At 36.5% G+C, this 24582-nt stretch overlaps 1 protein-coding gene across 8 annotated transcripts in view; it reads left to right on the forward strand.

Annotated features, from left to right (window-relative positions):
- The window catches only part of LOC125265745 (adhesion G protein-coupled receptor L3-like), a 391922-nt gene that overhangs the window by 86665 nt on the left and 280675 nt on the right, over nucleotides 1-24582 (forward strand). For all 8 annotated transcript variants that reach the window (XM_048186153.1, XM_048186154.1, XM_048186155.1 and 5 more), the window contains exon 3: nucleotides 9944-10131. In XM_048186153.1, coding sequence (XP_048042110.1) covers nucleotides 10062-10131 — 70 coding nt within the window. In that variant the 5' untranslated portion in view covers nucleotides 9944-10061. The remainder of the gene's footprint in view (nucleotides 1-9943; nucleotides 10132-24582) is intronic.

Below are 24582 nucleotides of genomic sequence, written 5' to 3' on the forward strand. Positions count from 1 at the left end.
GATGACAACTGTCCCTTTAATGCTTAGGCTTAGTGGTGTTCAAATCACTGTAGGTGATAACTAACCTGCTTGAGGAATATCAGTGGTGCGCTGCCTTTGAAACATTGTAAGGATTGAGAGGTATTCAGGTTATTCAGTGCGGTGGAAGCATTACATTCAACTCCCATCAGATAACGTTTGGGTTGCAGGATTGTGTTTCTCAGTGTGTGTTTGTGTGAGTGAAGATCATCCTAATGAAAGCTTGTGTCGCTCCACACGGCTCACTATTAGAGGAAACCAACACACCCTGATCGTTATCATGATATGTACTCTGTCCTACATACACACAAACACACACATAGATATTCAGATAACACATATTTAAATATGTATGGGTGAGAAAAGGGAAAAAAAAAACTTCTCTTTGTGCAATTTATTGAGTTTATCATTGCCTAACTACATCACGAGAGCTCTGAGGATGAGTGTTATTTTGAGTGGTAGCATGTTGGCTTTTAACAAGCAGCATACAGTCTGCTCCACTTTGTGGCTTCTTCTGTCCAAGAACCGCTCACTTTCCTGAAGTGAAATGCTACTGTTTCCCTGACAACAAAGCATAAGTGACCAAAAACGTGACCATGTTATGAGGGTGAGTAAATTCCTTAGACCAGTGTCATTTTGCAGTTTTCTATAAAATATCAAATTAGCTTTTATTTTTAGATTTTCAGTTTTCATTTAGTTTAAGTTTAGTCATTTTGTTATGTGAAAAATTCTTAAGTGGTTTTGTTAAAATATTAGTTAAGAAAAAAAACTAAAAACTTTCTTTCAAGAAAAAAAGATTTGGCCCCCCTCGGTTGAAATCGCCCCGAGAGTCCTCAGTACCTTTCGAAGTACAAACTTTTTTGTTGAGAATGGTAAAAACAATATGAAACAATATGAAACCATCATGAATATAAAATAAACTGGCATGTGTGTTTCATACATTGTTAACTGACATTAAAACTGTTAAAAAATATTTTTTGGTAATTGAAATAAAGCTGAAATAAAATAAAACATTAATATTTGATGTTAAAAAATCGATTTATTTTTATTTTGCTACATTTAAAAAATGCTGGGTTAAAAACAACCCAAGTAGGGTTGAAAATGGACAAACCCACCGACTGGGTTGTTTTAACCCAGCGGTTGGGTTAAATGTTTGACCAACCTGTTGTTTTATTTAACCCAAATATTGTCTAAAAATGACCATATGGCTGGCTTAAAATTAACCCAAAATAGTTTGGAAATTAAAAATCAGACACGTAGAATAATTACTAGAGGCAACAAGAATGATCAAAAGGTGAACATTTATTATTAAACATGTTAATAAATGTTAATTTCCAACATATTGAGCAAGTAATACAATCATTTTTAAACAATACTTGAGTTAAAAATACCCAAACATTTAGCCCAACTGCTGGGTTAAAATAACCCATTCGCTGGGTTAAAACAACCTAACCGCTGGGTTTGTCCATTTTCAACCTAACTTGGGTTTTTTAACCCAGCATTTTTTAGAGTGTACCAATAAAATAAACAATATAAAACAATTAATTAAAGCTAAAGAGATTTATTTATTTATTTATTTATTTTAATGACAAAAGCGCATACACTCTAAAATAATGCTGTTAAAAACAACCCAAGTTGGGTTGAAAATGGACAAACCCAGCGGTTGGGTTAAATGTTTGCCCAGCCTTCTGGGTAGTTTTATTTAACTCAACTGTGTAAAAATTACTGTATTGCTTGCTTAAAATGAACCCAAGTATGTTGGAAATTAAAGTCCCCCTGTAGTCAATAATTTAATCCCTTAAAACTCATCTTTGATCACCAAAATTACATATTTAAACATTTTTTTTTCCTGTGAAAAAAATTGCCTTAAAATAGCTTGAATGTAACTCTACACCCTTGCCTCATTTAATATACACAGATCTATGAATATGACAATTAGCCCCGCCTCCACTCACTCGCACAAGCTCAGACGAGATCCACTAGATTGAGGTAAACGCTGCACAATGGTATCACTTTTTACAATGTCGGACACATAACGGTAATTAATATGATTAGCTAATAATTAATATAATTAGCGTTTTGCTGGACTGTTATCAAACAGCTAATAATGTGTTGCTAATGTCACACAAACCATGTTCGCATATTCACGAGTTAGACAGCTGTCTTCTAACAATCAGTATCCGTAGAAACACTTTGAACAACTCAGAATGTCAGTGAAGAAAGGCATATAGTTCATCATAACATCGTAATATACATCATCTACCTGATTTTTCATATCAACAGAAAAATATACCGGATAACCTTCTTTTGAGACTCCCTTGCGCGGTCAGTTAATGATAAGCTAAAGCCCGCCGGCAGGTTGATGTGATTGGTTACAAGGTAGTTTGTGACATCAGAATCACCAGCGATTTCAAACCGCGGGTTTGAGACTTTAGTGAGTCTTTAGATCACTGCACTTTTAAAGAGAAAATACTCAGCAATGGTGTTGACTTATGAATTTGCGCATGGTTTGTCTTAAAGCATGTTAAAAACACCAGATAGACATATAAACAACATTAAAAACTGGATTTTCACCACAGGGGGACTTTAACATTTAACACTTGGGTTTTAAAAAGCTTTTTCCATTGCTTTTTATTAGACATTTTTATTTGTCACTGATTCAACAAATCTGAGTTCTGGAAACTTCATAGCAGCCCGGCAGTCTGAATGTAAGTATTGATTTCAGCGGCATGTTTGTGTGCAATGTGAGTGTACCATAGGCGAACTCATACCTCCTCTGGCTCAAGCTGTAGTTGAAAATCTGAGACAGTCACAAAAGCTACACATGAATTAGGAGTTCAGTTGTGTGTGTGAGTGTGTGTTTAGCATCTAATGGAGCCGTTGCGTATGCCAAGAGGTCGTATTCAGAGCAGTCATTTCTCTCTCCAGAGTTTGTTTGCATCTGTGAGTGTTTGAGCATATGTTAACACTGGCAAGTGTGCGACCTTAAAATGTTTCCTGTGGTAATTTTAATTTGAAGTAGATCCAAAACTAGTTTGAGTTAATGAGTGTATTTCTGGCCTAATACCTTCCCCAGATTTGCATCGATCCTCAAAGGGAGGAAATTTCATTTGGTTTAACATGGAGATTTTGTTTTGGAGAAGGAGAGAGAGAGCGAGCGAGTACGCGCAAGTGGGAATGAATTAGTTTGGTAAAATCGCAAGAGAGGTGTAACAGCACGTGATAATTTCTGAAAAATCTCACCCTCATTTATAGATGTAGCGAAACACATTTACCTCAAATCCCACAGCAACAGCTGACGATGTGCTGCCACTTGTTTGTGTGTGTGCATGCGTGTCATGTTTTTCACGTACTGTATGTGACTTCACAACTCCCTCTGTCACATATGCACATGATAATGGTGTGGTATTCAGACCTGTTTCTCTCTGGAAGTGCATGGCAGTTGTGGTTCAGTCGGCGAGCAACAAGCCCAATGCACTCGCTGACGACAGGGAATCATGGTTCAAAAAAGCCCAGCGATTGCGCTGACACTGGGGATTCAGCCCTCGTCTGCTCCTCTGCTTCTCCCAGGATGCCTTCTCTGCTCTGATTGGCTGATTCCTCTATCACATTCTGCACACATCACTTAGATGCGCACACACAGCGACTTTTTTTACACACACACACACACACACACACACACACACACACACACACACACAAAAACAGCCAGATAGTTTATTCAGTGTAGCGTCATGCATGAAAGCGAAATCACACATTGTAAAGGAACAGTTTGTTCCAAAAAAAACAAAAATCAAATTCTCATGTTGTTCCAAACACATATGACTTGGAAAACAGCGAACACAGCATTTTGAATGTGTCATGCTACTGTTTCCCAGACAACAAAAGCACGAGGAGACCAAAAACGTGACCATGTTATGAGGGTGAGTAAATGATGGGAGGATTTTCATTTTTGTGGTGAACTCTGGAAATGAAAGGTCTTTTCTTCGCTATAAATATTGAAGTGAAACGGCTTCTGGAACAGCAATAGGGTGGGATTCAATTTTGTCCATGGGAAACTGATTGGATGGCTGTGGTTTGCTATTTGTCAATCTCGTGTTTGAAAGGTTGTCCCGCCCTCGTGCCAGTAAACATGTCTTCAGTGAAGAGATGTCGCTGCAAGAGGGAGGGGAAGTAATTTTAATTAAATATACACATGGATTTAAAAAGATAAATAAATAATGATGTGCACATATAATTCATTTATAATAAATACTGCAATATTCCATCCATTTTGATTTCACAGTGACTTTAAACCAGTGTTATTGTAGTATTATACTGTTTATACTGTATATTACTTCGAATTAGCTTTTATTTTTAGATTTTCAATTCAATTCAATTCAATTCACATTTATTTGTATAGCGCTTTTCACGATACATATCATTTCAAAGCAGCTTTACAGAGAATGCATGTCAACATTACAATTTAAAGAATGCAGTTAGCAAATAATGTAATAATTTAGGCAATTAATTTACAATCACTGTTAGCAGTTTAACTGAATGTAGAAGCAACGAGCTCCTGAAAAATGAATTACATTAACAATAATTAGGATATAGAAATTGTGTAATGTGCATGTTGATCCAGATGATTGTGTCTTCTGAAGTCCTCACAGGAGTTGGCGCCGTCTCTTCATAGGTGTTGGTCATCTGAGGTCTTCTTAAGAGGCTGGATCCAAACTGAAGCTGAAGTCCTCTCTAGTCAAAACAGAAAAGCAAATGGAGAATAATTAGCGTAGCTGCTGTTCATAACATTAAGCAAAGATAGTCATGTGCAATTGATCTGATATGAGATGCATTATGTGAATGCTTGGCTGAAGAGATGCGTCTGTAATCTAGATTTAAACTGGGTGAGTGAGTCTGAGCCCCTAACATTATCAGGAAGGCTATTCCAGAGTTTTGGAGCCAAATGTGCAAACGCTCTCCCTCCTTTAGTGGACTTAGCTATCCTAGGTACAACCAGAAGTCCAGATTTTTGTGATCTTAAAGAGTGTGAAGGATTGTAGGGCGATAGAAGATCGGTTAAGTACGCAGGAGCTAAACCATTTAGAGCCTTATAGGTCATACTTTATAATCGATACGGAACTTAATAGGTAACCAGTGTAGAGATGATAAAATTGGTGTTATATGATCATATTTTCTTGACCTGGTAAGAACTCTAGCAGCTGCATTTTGTACTAATTGTAGCTTATTTATTGAGGAAGCAGGACAACCAGCTAATAATGCATTGCAGTAATCTAGTCGAGATGACATGAAAGCATGAACTAACTTTTCTGCATCAGAAATAGATAACATATCCCGTATCTTAGCAATGTTTCTGAGGTGGAAGAAGGCTGTTTTTGTAACATATGAAATATGATTTTCAAAGGACAAGTTGCTGTCTAATATAACACCCAGGTCTTTAACTGTCGAGGATGGAGTAACAGTACATCCTTCTAAATGCAGATTGTAGTCTGAGAGATTCTGTGTACAGGTTTTTGGTCCAATAAGTAATACTTCAGTCTTATCTGAATTTAATAGAAGAAAATTACTAGTCATCCAATGTTTTACTTCTTTAATACATTCTGTCAGATTGGATAATTTAGAGATTTCATCTGGTTGTGTTGAAATATATAACTGAGTATCATCGGCATAGCAGTGGAAACTAATTCCATGTTTTCTTATAATATTGCCAAGTGGCAGCATGTATATTGAAAATAGCAGAGGGCCTAACACAGATCCTTGCAGCACTCCATAGTTTACTATCGTGATCTTAGATTTTTCCCCATTTATATAAACAAAATTGTGTCGGTCTGATAGGTACGACCTAAACCACCGTAATGCCTGTCCCTGAATACCAGTGTAATTTTGTAGTCGATCTAGGAGTATTTTATGATCTATAGTGTCGAACGCAGCACTGAGATCAAGTAACACTAGTATTGAGACACAGCCTTGGTCAGAAGCTAGAAGTAAGTCGTTTGTAATTTTAACGAGCGCAGTTTCTGTGCTATGATGAGATCTGAATCCTGACTGAAATTTTTCATAGATAGCGTTTTTTTGCAAAAAGGAGCATAATTGGACCGACACTACTTTTTCTAGTATTTTAGACATAAATGGAAGATTTGAAATGGGTCTGTAATTTGCTAATACGTTTGGATCTAATTGTGGTTTCTTAATGAGAGGCTTAATAACTGCTAGCTTGAACGGTCGTGGGACGTGACCTAGAGATAAAGACGAGTTGATAATATTGAGAAGAGGCTCTTCTGCTACAGGTAACAATTCTTTCAGTAGTTTAGTGGGTATTGGATCTAATAAACATGTTGTTGGTTTAGACGCAGTGATAAGTTTATTTAGCTCTTCCTGTCCTATAGTTGTAAAGCACTGCAACTGTTCTTGAGGGGCGATACTTGAGGCTGAATCATAAAAATCTGTTAAAGGTTGTACATTTACAATTGTATTTATGAGGCTTTCGATTTTCTCAGTAAAGAAATTCATAAAGTCATCACTACTAAATTGTAATGAAATGTTTTGTTCTGGTGATTTGTTAATCTAGCCACTGTACTAAACAAGAACCGTGGATTGTTTTGGTTATTTTCTATGAGTTTGCGGAGATGCTCGGCTCTGACTGCTTTTAGAGTCTTTCTATAACGGGACGAGCTGTCTTTCCACGCGATTCTGAAGACCTCTAAACGAGTTTGTCTCCATTTGCGTTCTAGATTGCGAGTTTCTTTTTAAATTTAAAGTGGACCTATTATGCCCCTTTTCACAAGATGTGTCCCCAGAATGTGTCTCTAAAGTTTCAGCTCAAAATACCCGACAGATCAATTATTATACCATGTTGTAAATGATGTTTGAGTTGAAGCAAAAGCATGCTGTTTTCGTGCACGTATCTTTAAATGCAAATGAGCTGCTGCTCATCGCCTCCATCGCCCCGAGTCTTTACAGCTCAGGCAACATCAGGGATAGAAAGGGCATGTGTAACGTTATATTAGATTAGTGGTTCCCTTTTTTACGCCAAGGCCCCCCTCCTCTCCGAATCAATACTGCATGGGCCACCTTTTTTTTAATTCACAAAAACATTTGTATTGTAGTGTTATTACATTTCAACCCCATTATTTATAACCCCGTTATTATTTCTTTAAAGAAGAAACTCAAGATAGATTTAAACCTCCAGAGTTCTTTTTTGCAAACATACTTTGCAGACATTCATTACAACTTAAAAGTACTTACTCTGCTCAGTAATACAGTAACTTAAAGATCCCGTTCTTCGTGATCCCATGTTTCAAACTTTAGTTAGTGTGTAATGTTGTTGTTAGAGTATAAATAAAATCTGTAAAATTTTAAAGCTCAAAGTTCAATGCCAAGCGAGATATTTTATTTAACAGAAGTCGCCTACATCGAACGGCCAGTTTGGACTACATCCCTCTACTTCCTTCTTTAATGACGTCACTAAAACAGTTTTTTGACTAACCTCCGCCCACAGGAATACACAAGAGTTGCGTTTGTAGAGTGTGTTTGTCGCCATGTCGTCGAAACGCTGTTATTTTCATCCCGCAGTCCAATCACCGGGTCTGATTCCGGCTCAAATTGATAGGGTAAAATTAAAGACATGTTTACAATAACACTGAGCGCGTGCATCTCCACGTTATGGTAAGAGGCGTGACCTTTCCAGGCAAGGTTCGCTAAGCTGCTGTCGAATCACAACACAGGAACCGCTGGCACAATCAGAACTCGTTACGTATTTCTGAAGGAGGGACTTCATAGAACAAGGAAGTCATCAGCCCGTTTTTATGACAGTGGAAACAGCGTATACAGATAAGTAAATTATGTGAAAAATACTGTGTTTTTTTACACGCGAAACATGAACACATGTTATATTGCACACTATAAACACAATCAAAGCTTAAAAAAAAACACGAAAAACGGGACCTTTAAACAAATTAGCACAAGTGAACCTGCTATACCAAACAAGACCACAGGGAGACACCAACGGACTGAATTTAAATACTAAATGCTGATCCATTCAAAATTATTAAACACATATAACACCACTGACCCTCTCAAACTTCTCCAAAACACACTTGTTCTGCGAGCATCCGTTATAAAACACTCACGGTACATTAATGTAGACAACTGCGCGAACATATTAAACTGTGTTCATGCAGAAATACGATGTTTTAGCGATCAGTGAAAACCACTGTATTAGATTAACAGCTCCTCACACAGTGAAAAATCGCAAAGCAAAGAGGATGCTGACACACGACAGACAAGACAGAGGTTACTTTGAAATGAAACAAAGTCTTAGTTTTCAAATTCTGTCAATAAATGCCGTTTTGGCGCTCTTTAATGTGGCATGACAGATCGCTGAAGCGCCTCAGTTCGAGCGGCACATAAGCGATCATCTCTTCCTGTTAACTACTAGTTGACAGTAAATAAACACAAATGAACATCAAAAGGTATGTTGAAAGATACAGTACAACTTACTGAAGTTTATTAAAGTGAAAGCAGCGTAATATGCAGCACCTACTGCTGTTAATATGGCAAAAAAAAAAAAAAACTGAAAACCTCTTGATCAAATATCTTTAGTAGCATCAATAAGAATAGAATTTCTTGAATGTTGCTGTTATATATATTCTTTTCAATGAATAGAAACATTTTTTTAATAGTTTTACTTCACAATAACAACACTAGAAACTCTTTCTGTGGGTCATATTTGTCATGGTAGTCTGTTGTCCAGTAGAAACTGTGCTCCAGTATTTGGTTTTGCCCAGTCTGAAGTGCTTTGGAGATGTCAGGCCTGAAGAATCTGTAAACATCAGCACCTATTCATATCCAGTGCAGCGAGCCGAGTGCTCCGGCATACCACAGGATCTTTTGTCAGCCAGATCCCAAGAGCCATGAAAACAACGGGATTCCAAAGGAAGGAAAGGAGCGAGTGAGAGACAGAGAGTGAGGTGTTGAAAAGCTTGTTTGTAACCGGGGTTTATCTGACGTTATGTGGCTCGCAAAACACTTCCTCGTGGCTTTAAATCTGTAAAAGGCTTGACGTTTGTTCTGCATCTGCTAGATATAGGCTTTATATGGGTTATGCCTGTTATGATCATAATTTGGTGTTATTTCCTAATTAACACTAAAGCAATGGTGCAAAGCATCATGGGACACCACATCTCAGTTCCCATGCAGACATGTGGAGCTATTTATTCTTTTAGTGCCTGCGGGAGAATATTGCAGTATATTGAGGGTTTTGACCTGATGAACAGTTTTTTTTTCTTTCTTTTTTTTTTCTTTTGATGAGTGAAAATTTCCTTGTCAGGTGTCCTTTGACCCTGGACATTCCATCACTGTCATCAGCCATCCGGAGCAATCGCTCACTCTTCTTCAGGGAAACTATGTCAAACACTGTTGCCGTAGATCACTCTGAAACATTAACATACTGTTCTGGTATCAAACATTAATACTGTGGTACTGTGATGTATAACTGAATTATTGCCATATTCTTAATGGCACTTTACTGCTTTAATGGCTTTTACTGCTTTGTAATGGTGTTTGTCCAAAACAAAAAATGGCAGTACCATGATCCTTTATAATACTTTTTACTGAGCAGCTACTTGATGGTGGTTAAATGGGAGATGTGCTCACCATAATAAATAACTGATAACCCATAATGTTAAAGTAATAAAGCAGCTGATGTTTGGCCAGTTTGGAACAGTTGTCATTGATAACTAAAGCTAAAACAAAAATATTACAAGTGTTATTTGACCCTTTTGCCAGTTGCAACATTTGCTGACAGCCTTGCCATTTTATAATAAAATATTTCTGTTTTCAATTTTGAGTGTGATGCTTAAATAAATGTGCGTAAATATTGTGTAAATGAATTTAAAAAAGTGCTGTCTTCTTTTTGTGTTCATAGGTGGTTTTGTAGTTGTCGGACAAAAAGAACCACTCTGAATTTTGAGCGAACTCTCTTCATACTCACCTAACCAGTCTGCTGGAAAGGGAGGAGCCACACACAAATCAGCCAATCCAGAATGAGGGGTGGGGCCATGGGGGTTTTACAAGTGCTGTTATTGGCCAGTCTGCTGGAGCCTGCAACTCTAGGTGAGTCCTATACTTCCAACAAAATATTTACTGATTATGTTGTAGTCATTTTAAACACACTGTGTTTTTGATTTTCTGTGCATTTTTTTTCTTTGAAATAAACCAAATTTAGTGTTTAATTAACCTCATATTTAAAATATTTCAAAAATATTAAATATTTTCTCATATTTTGATCATTTATTCGAACTTGTAGTGTCATTAAAAAAAAAAAAAACATCCCCATCGGTCATCACTTTTGTCCATTACTATATATATATATATATATGATGCATTGAAATGTGGCCTCCTGAAAAATCCTGAAGTTTGATTCAGTGAAACCAGTGTACCTCTTCCTTGAACAGAAAATGACCATAATGGGCAATTAGAGGTGCTGCCATCATTTTAAAGGATATTTGGCCACAGATGTTGTACAGAGAGTAACGTAATTGCAGATTGAGGATAAATAAAGGAGAGCAGTAGAAGTAGGAATTAGGCAGTAGGATTTAGAGAGAAAATTAGACATAAAGTTGTCTAATAGCATGATGTCAGTAATTAGTTATTTACTATTTGTTTGTGGATATCCATGTATTCCTGCTCGTCTAATTAGAAAAGCTAATGTTCTGCATTGTTCTGTTTTCCACTCGATACGAGCACACACAACAGAAAAGTGCACAAATTCCCCAATATGCTTTGATAAATAGACTTGCACAGGCCTAAAGCCTCAGAGCTTTTAAAAGCTCACGCATTTCCAGAGATTTTACAGTCTCTAACTCTGAATTGATATAAAGAAAAAAGGAAACAGCACTCATGTTTTAAAGGCTCCCATTCCTCTGAAGATACTGAATCTTTCTTCTGTATAATTAAATTACCTGAAGGATTGTTTTGTCCTTCATAGAGGAAAGAATAATTCACTACTCAAGCTTTTCTGGGATATTGATGTCTACACACACATAACATACTGAAGCACTGTATTGATTATAATGTACATATTTATGTGAAATCTGAAGGACACTGTGTGCTGTGTGATAAAGTTTCATTTTAGAAGTTTTTACAAAAGCAGTTCATGATCACAAAGGTTAACACATTGTGTTTCATGAGGTTCATGCAATTTAAAAACTTCTGAGGCAGCTTTGTGTTCACATACAGCTAAAAAAAAAAAAAAAAAGTAAATTCACAGATGCATACTTTGAGAAACCCACATATGCAATATTGACAGTTATAAAACATATGATTTTTAACTTATGTTGAATTTGGAATTTAGTAACTGTAATCTATCTTACAATATAGGACACATAGTTAGTACATTGTGACTGTACCTGTTTCTATAAATAGCATATTTGATATTGAGTTGACTTCAAGAAAATCACCATTGAAGTGAAATTTCAGCAGTGAAACTGTAGAAAATTAATCAAATTTAGTCTTCCTCACATTACAGCACAGCACAGCAGCATGAGATCATTCTCTAGAGTCTGTGACAGTCCTCCCACATGTGGATCTTCATCATAATGTCTGTGTATTAAACAGATTAAAGTCAAGTTTGAGTTTACAAGAAAATAAAGATGTTCTCTTAATATCACAGGATAATCCTAGACAACCTAACATCTCTCTCTGTCTCCCACCTACTAACCTATTTTAAGATGATTGCAAATCCTTTTTTACTGCAAAAAAAATATTTTCTTAATCAGTCTTTTGTCTTGCTTTGTCTATGGAGCCACTAAAGGGACATGGTGATGGAAAAAAAATTTATTATGAAATGGGAGGAAAAAAATTTCAATGAGTTTGCATTCTCTTTCAAATGTTTTGCGTTCACCCGAGAAACTTTGCATTCGCTCGCAAAATGTGTGTGTTTCCTGAGAAACTCGTGTTCACTCGCATAACTTATACGTTTCTTGTGGGAACGCAAACGTTTTTTTTGCCTAGAAATGCAAAGGTCTGGCAAGCGAATGCAGAGTTTCTTGGGGGAACGCAAAAGTTTTGTGAGAGAAAGCACTGAAACATTTTTTATCTTCCCATCTCATAATTTTTCCATCACTAAATGTCCGTTTATATTTAAATATTCTTAAATCTAGATACATTTACTTGAGAAGCAAAATTACGTTTTGTTTTTCTGAAAAAAAAAAAAAAAACTTTATGATTAAAACAGTTCTGTATGAGCTTGGCTACTTTATGTAAAAACTATAAATAATATTAAAATAACAAAAATTAATGCTCATAATAAAACACTAGTTGGCAAAGAAACGGTTTACAAAGAATTCTTCTAAAAATGTTTTTTTATTTATACTATTTGTCAACACACATTTACACATTTTGTTTTTCCTTGTGTTTTGTTATTTTTATTGATAATTATGTTATTGATATTTTAATAAACTACTTATAAAAAATTGGAATAATTATATATATATATATATATATATATATATATATATATATATATATATATATATATATATATGTAATTTTTTATTTTATTTTTTTTTTTCTGTATTTTTGATCAAATAAATGCAGCCTTGAGCATAAGAGTGAAAAATATTTTTAAAAAAGTTTAATGTTTTGATAGTGTGTGACAAGCTTTGGTAATAAAATAACCAATTTTTTTAGCCTGGTCTCAATACAAAAACATACCTGTGAAAACGTTTTCGCGAGTCGCAAAATACGTATCAATACGTACATATCACTGCAGTTTCAAGGTCAAATGTCCACTGAGTGCCGCTTTTTTTTTTTGCTGGAACAGATAAACATGAATATGGTACATTTTTATGACTTTGGTTTTTATACGAATCACCGCAGTTCTGTCTTGAAATTTGCACTCCATTGCGTTTTAAAATAATGTACCACCAACACTACACCTAAACCTACCCGAAAGTGTTAACAAAAGCAAATGTGACATAAAAAGCATCCGTAATCGTGCCATTTTAGCTTGTTTTGATCTCTCATCTTTGAGCTCTTTTACCGTGACTCGTTTTCCCACAGATTCGTACCCAAGGCTTCTCCGTATCAGCTGAGCTACCGAGAGCTGGTTTACCGATGCAAAGTCCAAAATATATTCGTTTACAAATCGTGCACTTTGGTATACGTAACATAATATTGTGCAAGGAGACGTGAAAAGTCTTTATTAATCCATAATCTGACCCTGTAATCATAACAGCGTTTGCTGTTTTACTGCCTCTAGTGTTCATTTTTGTTGGAAAATGCAGTCATATGTATGTATTGGTACGTATTTTTGCGACTCGCGAAAACGTTCCCACAGGTACAGTACGTCTTTCTATGAGGTCAGGTTGAATTTTTTTACTTTTAATACAGTAAAAATCAAGTACTTTTGTACATCTACTTAAATAAAGTTTAAATAAAAACAAAATAGAATATTTAATCACTGGGCCAGACACACTTGAAGGCACAGTGCGACAGTCAGAGTCTGTATGTTTTAAACTCATCAAGTATCTCTACACACATTCAGAGTTTATTACATCTGGATGGAAGATTTAATATGGAGGGTTTTTTTTACTTCAAAACATTTCACACAGTTGAAATCAAGAGACCGTATGTGCCATTTTTAGTGTTGTTTACAGCACCGTTTTCACAGTAGATCAGTGTCAGTTCTAAACACGCAACTTTCACTGCAACAGCAGCATTCGGCACTCTGAAAAGGTTTAAAGTGGTGCAAACACAGGGCAGGATGACATGTTAAACAGGCAAAAACATCCATCTGACGCATATATACACAGACCGACAATTAAACAGTAGGGCAGGTGGACTGTCGAGGACTACAGAAGGACCAAAATGCCCTTCCTTATTATGTCTGTGTATCTGTATGTTTGACACATACCTACACTCCCTCTCACACGTACATTGAATAAATAACCTGAGCTTCTTCATCTATGCAATGATGCAACCCTAAGGAAACTCTGTGCTGTCTGAAGCAGTATATGTTTGTGTGAATACGGTTTCTGCGTCTTCACTCCAGCTGCATTCTGATGTTCCTCCATACCAGAAAACCTTCCACTGTGTGTCTGTGTCTTTCTAGCATTTTTTATTTTGATATTCTTTGCACAACTCTCAGGAATACTTAAAGGATTAGTTCATTTCAGAATTAAAATTTCCTGGTTATTTACTACCCCTTATGTCATCCAAGATCATCAAACGGCCAAAGTCGCATTTCAGTAAATAAGGCTTAAGTCATAATTGTTTTGAAATTCCAATGGTTCACCACTGGGGGGGCGTGACTTTGGCAGTTTGATGCACGCTCCGAACTGATTCGAAACAAAAGATTTGTAAAGCGTCGAATGACAGAAATGTCATTTTTGGGTGAACACCCTTTAAACTGAACAAAAGATTTCTATTTCAAATAGCCTAAATGTTGTTCTTTTGAACTTTATATTAATCAAGTAATCATGAAAGATCACAATTTTTCCACAAACATATGAAGCAGCACAACTGATTTAAACATTGACAATAATAAGAAATGTTTCTTGAGTATCAAATCAGCATATTAGAATGATTTCTGAAGGATCACGTGACACTGAAGACTGGAGTAATGATGCTGAAAATACAGCTTTGCATCACAGGAATAAATTAAATTTTACAATATATTACAATTAGGGATGGGCATTTCAAGCAAAAATAATATTCGAAAATCGCTGGGAATTATTCAATTATTATTCGAAAATCGCACCCCTCCCCTGCACGCACGCATGCACACACAAACAGAGAGAGAGAGAGGGAGAGTGACCATTCACGCTTTCTATCTGTATGATATTGATAAACTGTTTAATTCATTGGAGAATATGCTGTCTTAACTCAAGCCATATAATGATTGTAATGTGCTAAAACATATTAATATGTTCTTTAATATAAGTGAAAGTAAAATCCGCACGGCCATTCATAACAGTGCGAAGCGAGCGAGCTTCCGTAGGAATAAACTGAAAACGCTCGCTCTTCGCCAGTGGACTATCAGTGTCGCTCGCTCGCGGCGTTCGCCTCGCTTTTGTCCAGTCCGGCACCTTATAGTGGACACGCACCATGAATGACCGAGGGAATTTTACTTTCACTTTCAAATTAGCGCCAATTCGGGAGCGGTGACAAGTGATGATACCGATGTTGTTCCTGAACACCGGCAACACCGACTATCGCAGCAAGCCTACCTCAAGCCATATTGATTTTAGGCTGCCTAAACGCGTTATATCATTGTGAACAGCTTGAATGACGGCACGTGTGTCGTGTGAACATTGATTTTGACGTCTATGTTCTGCTGTTGTCTAGTTGATTGACAGCTTTTTAGGTGCGTTATTGGCAGCGCGCGCGCCACCCTCTGGTTACATGAACGTGTCACCATTGAAAACATGAGGATTTTTTTAAGACGACAATCGCACAGCCTATTGGATATTCTATAATTAAATCAACTAATCGAATATTCGAAAATCGTGACACATCCCTAATTACAATAGAAATGATTACTTTAAATTGTAATAATATTTCACAATATTGCTGTTTTTACTGTATTTTTGATCCATCAAAAGCAGCCTTGGTGAGCAGAAGACACTTCTTTTGAAACATTAAGAAATCTTAACGACCCCAAACTTTTGAACTGTAGTGTACTTTACATTAATATTATTAATGCTAATTCAGTTAGAAATGCCATGAAATATTGATTTGTATATTTTCACATGGGGTGTGTACATATACTGTATGTTTGAGTCAAAAGTCCACTTATACAAATAGTTGTTTTCTCTGGTTTTGTAGGTTTTAAACAACATTCTACTGTAATAGAATTACTGTAGTCAATTCTGTTCTCAAAACTAAAATTTCAATATCAGCATAATTTTTTAGAATAGCCATAAACTAGTGAACACAGTAAAGACTCAAACATGTAGGCAACAGTCAACTATAATAAAAGTAGAATTTAACTAAGATTTTGAACTTTTTCCTTTGTTTTTTTTTGTTTTTGTTTTTTGTTTTTTAACAGTGTACTTTTAATAATTTGAACACATTTTATTGTTGCAAGTTTAGTATGTTGTAATATTATTTCATTTTATTAATATCAGTTTTAGGTGACCAAACAATGGTAATAACTAAAGTAATACATTCTTCAAAATGTAAAAACTTTCTATAAAAGACATAAATTTGAAATGAAAGTAGAAAAAAAAGAAAAAGAAATGACCTGTTAAACATAAAATTATTCTGCAATCATTTAAGTAATTTATCCTTATATAGAACCTTTTTGGCATAACTGGTTCTTTAAATTTGAATCAAGAACCCTAGGGTTTTATATAAAACCCCTATTGACACTTTTTTCTAAGAGTGTAGGTGGTTTTGGACCCCATTAACTTTCATTATATGAGCAAAAACATTCTCCCTCAAATGTAGTGCAGTGGTTTACTGCATACACATTAGCGGTGGTCTCCTGACTAAAGATCCATCTCGCACGAATATACCAAGAGAAATGATCAAGAATAGTATTGTGTCAGTCAGGATATTTTTGACATTCTTAATTTCTTTGTTCAGGGACAGTTGCTAATCGTGTTCGAGCGTGAGCTCGCTAAAAGTGTCTAATTAATTTCACTGAAGCTTTCTCCCACTTCTTCTGTTAATTAGTGCATTTTAAAGTTATTTTGACTGCAGGGATTTGTGGCTATAATAGCATTCGCTTAACAAGATTAACTGTTAAAAACAGAGTCTAACTGGCCTTGTACTTAAACCGAGAACATTCTGTTCATCTACAGCTCGCAGGAGACTCGTTCAGCGTTTAACCTGGAGACGCACTCGCCAGATTGCACATGCATGTGGGGAATATTGAGGATGTCTAGAGCTTATTTAGACACATTTTCTTGTAATCTGCACGAGCAGCAGTTTCGGCCCTTAGAAAAGCCTCAGGAAAAAGGGAACTTCTTGCTTTTGATCAGTTTGTTTGCTTTGATCGCTGGTGTTCAGATTTGACCCAGCCATGTAATTGGAATAAAGATTTCCTAGCAAGCATCATAAATAAATAAGCTTTCAGTTAACCAGACAGAGCATATATTTTGGCTTGTCGTGATTATTGGTTAATCGTCTGATAGTAGTTATTCGATTTAATGGCAGTTATTTGAGATAACCGCAATGACTGTGCACTTTAAATTTCAATCACATTTTGCCAGACAGAGCATATATTTTGGCTCGTCGTGATTATTGATTAATCGTCTGATAGTAGTTATTCGATTTAATGGCAGTTATTTGAGATAACCGCAGTGACTGTGCACTTTAAATTTCAATCACATTTTGCCATCCAAAATTTAATTGCTTAAAATAATGCTTAAAGAAATGCCATCACATGCACAATATTGTGTTTTCGGTCCCACTTTATATTAAGTGGCCTTAACTACTATGTACTTACATCAAAAAATAAGTACAATGTACTTATTGGGTTCATACTGAATTGCAAAACACTTTTGCAGCTTTTGGGGTGGGATACAGGTACGGTTAGGGAAAGCTTTGGTGGTATGGGTAGGTTTAAGGGTAGGGTTAAGGTGTAAGGGATGGGTCAACAGTGTAATTATAAATGTAATTACAGAAATTAATTACAGATGTAATTACATGCAGGTGTTTTTAAAATATAAGTACAATGTAATAACATGTATGCACACAATAAGTACATTGTATCAAATGATTAATTTAAATGTAAGTACATAGTAGTTAAGGCCACTTAATATAAAGTGGGTCCGTGTTTTCTTTTCTGGGAGAAGCAGGGAAGTCAGTACAGTGCTGCTTAAAAATTTGTGAACCCCTTGCAGAATCTGTGAAAATGTAAATAACTGTAACAAAATAAGAGAGATCATACAATATGCATGTTATTTTTTATTTTGTGCTGTTCTGGGTAAGATATTTCGGTAAAACTTTACAATAAGGTTCATTAGTTAAACATTAGTTAATGTATTAACTAACATGAACTAACCATGAGCAATACATTTGTTACTGTATTTACTAATCTTCATTAACATTCGTTAATGAAAATACAGTTGTTCATTGTTTGTTTATGTTGGTGCATTAACTAATGTTAACAAGCTTTTAATAATGTATTAGTAAATGTTGAAATTAACATTAACAAAGATTAATAAATGCTGTAGAAGTGCAGTTCATTATTACTTCATTTAGTACTGCCCTTCGGAAGCAACAGAACACACTTAAATGTTTGCCAGAAGACAAATTAAGTACAATATTCCTCGATCTTCAAATTAAAAAGGTTTTCACCTTTGCATCGTTTTTCCTTCTGGAGCATCAGTGAATGTTTGAAACTTTTTTAATAGTTGTGTTTGAGTCCCTCAGTTGTCCTCAGTGTGAAAAGATGGTTTAAAAGATTAAAATCTTTTAAAGATTTATCATGCAGCTTGCCTATGTGCACCTCTCTCTCGCGCTCTCTCTGCATTGATATCTGACGTATATGAGTAGCGTGTGCCATGAGGGCTTTTCAGTGCATTCATTGCTATAATATTGATGAAGTGAGACATCTCTATTAAAGGATACGCTCCTCGCGATGAACTGTTTTCGGAAAACCGGGCTGAAAAACAAAATACACATTTTGCCCGGAAGACGTATCGTTTCATAAAGCCCGTGATAATATCGAGGAAATTTTGCTATCCCGATACCACGATATTGATAATATCATTACATCCCTACAGGACAGTACTAAATAAAAAATGGCATACATTTTGTATGATCCCTCTTATTTTGTTAAAATTATTCATATTTTCACAGCAGATTCTGCAAGTGGTTCACAAACTTTCAAGCAGCACTGTGTGTATATATATATATATATATATATATAGGTTCAGTGTTTTTTTTTCTAGGCTTGATTATGTTTTTGATGTGCAGTTTAACATGTCTCAATGCTTTGTTTTTTTTTGGAAAAAGCCGTATTTTTCATATATTTTACCTTTTTTTCTACATCTCTGTTCCCACTGTCATTGGAACAGCTCATTTGACTTCCTGCTTCTATGAAGCCACTCCCTCTGAAATATACAATGTGCTCTGATTGGTTAGCTGGCCCAGTGTATCCAGAGCCATCATGATTCGCTGAAGCGTCCGGAAATGCCACGCCCCTTACCATTTTAATTGTTACCGGTTACGTGGGCTTTGGTGGAAATGTAAATAATGGCATCTCTATTGCTGTATCAAATTGAGCCGAATTAGACCCAGATGAAGAGGGTCAAGCAGAAGCTCAGCTATCGCGGCTTTTAAAGGACGTTTATGAATGGTATTTTATTTTGTATTTGTGTCAGAGTGTTTAGATATGCTGTCACTGCTGTTTGTTAGCTTTCAATATACAGTTTTATCCTGATTAAAGCTTTACTGTAGCCAAATACATGACTGACTAGTAGATGTTTTTGTAAAAGTAGCTATGTTAATTTATAGCATGAACAACTGTTTGTCTATGAACAAAGAAGTTTGTTGGCGTTTGTTGAAGTATGCACTAGAATTTAGCTAACTGGCTAGAGAAGCAAAAATGAGTTGGTGTTTGTTTACGTCCTTGATGCAACCAAAAAATAGCAACAGAACTATACGTTTAAAAGACATGTACGAACAATAAAACGTACTTACAGTTTGAAGCCAATAAACAGCAGCTTCTGCTTTTAAAGTGGGAACTGCTTCATCTTTCAGTAAAAGCCTTTGTGCAAATCCAGCATTGAACTCGTGTAGATTCTGAAAGCTGTCTTCTGTGCCGCATCCAGTGTAGAAAATATCACAGATTATAATGGGTTCTATTATCTTTTGATGCGTCGCGCCTGGTGTAGACAACTCTTCCGCTTCCATTATGCTGCGCCACATGGCCTCGCCCACTTTGTTGCGTGTTCCCGGTGGCGTGTTTTGCAGGGTTTATGATGTCACCAACCCGTTGCAGTCCAAACCGGTCGTTTTTGTAGGCATTAAACTGCCATAACTTTAAAAGACAATATCTCCATTTTCATTGAACTTTCAGCGCTGTAACTTTTCAGATACTGTTTATGCTCAAGTAGCAACATTACACGCTAACTAAAGTTAAAAAAGTGAAATCGCAATGAACCTCCCCTTTAAACAATATCTCAATGAACACAAAAACAAGTTTTATATAACATCTGTTTAACTTATAACATGAAAGTAAGGTTACTAATATAACTTAGAGAACAAAATGTTCAGTTTTACTCAAATTAGGGTGATGCAAAAATGAGTACACCCCACTGAAAGTCTCTGGAGCAAAGCTAAATTTTAGACTACAAATGTCTAATTTAACAAGAATTCAACCACAGGTGAGTCTAATTATTCATTACACAGGTGTCCATCAGACAGTTGACTATAAAAGGGTGTTAACTCTCTGGAGTCTGAGGCTGATTTGGGGCCCTGGAGAAGTTTTGTCATGCCCTGACATTTGTGCCTTTTTTAGTTGTTCATAAACATATTAATGGAAAAGGTGTCATTACACTGTATTATTCAGCATGAACTAGGCTACCATAACATTTGAGCAACATGTATGTACATGTACATGTATATGTATTTTTGAAGGAATAACGTTTATGCATGGTTATTGAAAAAAACCAAAAAACTTAAGGCCAAATATTAAATATGTGTTCACAAGACTTCTGGGTATTGGAGGTTGTAGACTAGAAGTTTTGCTTCAAAATGATGTAAAAATTATCCCGCCTACCTGTTCATATAAAACAATATATTGATTTAAATTTTGGAAGACACTTTTTGTCAAGACACACAGTATGCATGGAGGTGTAAATCTTCGTGAATAATGCTGTGATTCACGCCTGAGAAGACAAAGACCCGCATAATGACCCACATAATGAGCCTTTTCAGTCATTTAATTTCGTAAATATAATGTCCACTTTTGACAGAAAATATGATTTTTGTGATCTCATGCATGCATGTATTATTGCACATCATATAAAGAAAATGTTGTACAGGCCTATTATAGTTTAAATTACAGTACCAGTCAAAAGATTGGACGCATTACTATTATAATGTTTTTAAAAGAAATCTCATGTTCATCATGCTGTATATCAAAAATACAGAAAAAACAGCAATACTCTGAAATATTACAATTTAAAATAATGGTTTTCTATTTTAATATACTTTAAAATAAAATGTATTTCTGTGATGCAAAGATGAAAAAAGGATGGAACTACAACCATCTCACAGAGACGCCCAAGCCGTTCATGGAAGTTAACACCTTGACAGGAGCGTCTTCTGATGAGAAGGGTTGAAGAAAATCGCCATGCAAGTTCACTGCAGTTAACTAAAGAAGTAGAAAGCCAAACTGGGGTGACTATTTCCCATGACAAATATGGCGTACACTGCAGAGGAATATTATGCGTGGGTGCTGTCCACGAAAGAAGCCTCTCCTAAAGCCCAGGCACAAAAAAGCCTGCCTAGAGTTTGCCAGGGCCCATGCTGACAAAGATGAAGACTACTGGGACTATATACTCTGGAGTGATGAGACCAAGATAAAGGTCTTTGGAACTGATGGCTTCAAAACTGTATGGCATTGCAAAGGTGAGGAATACAAAAAAAAATGCATGGTGCCTACAGTGAAACATGGTGGTGGCAGTGTCCTTATGTGGGGCTGCATGAGTGTTGCTGGTGTCGGGGAGCTGCATTTCATTGATGGCATCATGAATTCACAGATGTACTACTCTATACTGAAAGAGAGGATGCTACCATCACTCTGTGCCCTTGGTTGTCCTGCACTTTTCCAACATGACAGTTATCCTGAATCTAAGGCCGCTGTTGGATTTCTGAAGAAGAACAGGGATTCGATGGCTCCTGATCTGAACCCAATCGAAAACTTAGGGGGAATTCTGAAGAGTCAAGTTCATCCAGCATCCAGTCTCTAAAAGAGGTCATTCTTGAAAAATGGAAAAAGATAAATGTTGCAAAATATCGCCAACTTGTTAATATATGTATATATATATATATATATATATATATATATATATATATATATATATATATATATATATACAGTCAAACCAAAATGTATTCAGACACCTTGAACATTTCATTCATTAATATAGTTTATTCACTATAGTTTAACAAAAAATGGTAATAAAATATGACAAGATCTGAGAGTTAAACTGTGTCAGAAAGAAAAAAAAAATATGTCAGATAACACTTAAGCAAAACATGGTCAGGTCAAAGTGTCTAAATAATTTTTGGTTCCAAATTTTTATCAGTTTCACTGGTAGTAACTGGTAGATATCACAAGGCTGCAGACCGAGCTATACCATATCAAGCAATACCATTTGAAAGAGCACTACAAGCTACTAACTAGTAACTACATCTTTTTTAGGGTTAGTAGAAGGAAGAAAACTAGCTTATGTTAGTTTTTTGCTCATGTAACACATTTTCATGCATTTGAATGTGAGTGTTTTGTTTGTTTTGTGCATCCTGCTCGGCAACTCTCATTTTGATCTTTGAATTTTAAGTAACTCCAGTTACAATGCGCCTGAACACACTGTGAAAGCAGGACGTATCTTTAGCTTCCTGCGTTAATATGTGCGAACAGACACTTTTGTGTAGAGAAGTGTGTACGATTAAATTACACTTGTACCTTTATTTGCATTTCAAAACTTTTTTTTAGCACTTTAAATCTACTTCGGATGTGGGAAATAGCAGCTTGTTTGTGTGACATCTCTACCACGACTCTCTCGTGGACACACTCACATTGTCATACTTGTCAAGTGATTGCAGGAACGTTTTTCCTTATGCAAAGAAAAACGACAGCTGTCACACATTCACACACACTTTGTTTTTCCTTCTACTTCTGCCTATCTGTTTCTCATTTACTGGCACGTATCTGGGTGTCATTTTCCCTGGAAATCTCTTTCCGTTGCAGTTGCTAAATGAAGCTCTGATTATGTTAGCAGGCCAACGGCTGCTTGTGTTTTAGATGACTTTATTAGTCTGGGAGATGCTGGATGGGTTACAAACATGCTGTCATGTTTGATTATATCATTGAGCTAATCAATATTCACCATATATCCAGATGTCAGAGTCTCTGGAGGGATGCGTTTTGAGTTTTCCAGTGAATTATGTCCTCTGTGCATTGTGCTTTCTTTACATTCAAGTGTTCGGAACTGAAACGTCCGTTTGAGTATAATAGATCAGAATGTGCTGCAAGAAAAAAGTTGATAATTTTGCTGTTGAAAGCTAAAAGTCAGATTATTGATTATGTAGTTTTAATTAATAGTGATTACTAGTTTTTTAACGCTTATACCAATGACTAAATGTCAATAACAATATACCAATAACCAATACGATGACAAATAGCAATATACAATAATACTAATAATACTACTACTAATAAATATATATATATATATATATATATATATATATATATATATATATATATATATATATATATATATATATATATATATATATATGGTCAAAATCTGGGTAATAATGGAATATCAGTTCGCTCTGCGTTTGAATACGCAATGGGGAACGTCACACGTGACTCGGTGTTCGAAAGCCAACTATCCAATAACTCCAATCCTTATTGACCGGCGACAGCCTATGACGTCATATGGCTCGACCCGGAAGTATAAAAGGAGTGCCTGGGGAAGCAGTCAGTATCTCATCGTCTTTCGGGACTGTTTGTGTCATTGCCGCTATCGTTCTACCTCTTCAAGTAAAAGGTAATACCATATCTGAGGACAAGAGAAAACGTTTTAGGATGTGTGCTGATCCGTGTCCAAGGGCAGACTGCAGCTGCCGTGGGTGCGCAAGAGGAAAGAGACCGTACGCGGAAGTCTTGATGAATGGTTTCTTTCTGACCATAACCCTGTAACTCCGGTGAGCCTTCCATTCCTTCCGGATCTCCACTTAGAGATTGAGAAGGCATGGAAGAGCCCGTTCTCGCCGAGAATACATCCACATCAGCGGGGAAATTTCGCTGATGTGGAGGGATTACGCCAGCACGGGTATGTGTCGATGCCGCCTATTGACGAGACATTTGTGAACTATCTCGTCACTGGCAGTGCACTGACACTGAAAGCTCCGGTCCTGCCATCTAGACCCCTGAAGATGACATCTCGTCTGAACGGCAGGGCATACACTGTTGCAGGTCAGGCTGGCGCGGCTTTGCACACTATGGCGGTGTTGCAAGCCTACCAGGCTGATCTGCTGAAGGATCTGGATCAGGGGCAGGGTTTGTCCCCTGATGCGGTAGCTGAGCTGCGCCGCACCACAGATCTTGCTCTCCGGGCCACCAAGCAGACGGCCACCTCAATTGGTCGATCGACGGCGGCCATGGTGGCCACAGAGAGGCATCTGTGGCTGAACATGGCGGACTTCGGGGAGAAAGAGAAGGGCTTTCTCCTCGATACCCCGGTCTCGCCTTCTGAACTTTTCGGCGGTTCCGTTGAGACGGTAGTTGGAAAGTTCAGAGAGGCGAAGGCACGCTCAGCAGCTTATAAGAACTGTATACCGCTCAGATCTGATTCTGGGCCCAGACAGCCG

This window comes from Megalobrama amblycephala, linkage group LG3 (genome assembly GCF_018812025.1).
Source record: "Megalobrama amblycephala isolate DHTTF-2021 linkage group LG3, ASM1881202v1, whole genome shotgun sequence".
Lineage (NCBI taxonomy): Eukaryota > Metazoa > Chordata > Actinopteri > Cypriniformes > Xenocyprididae > Megalobrama > Megalobrama amblycephala.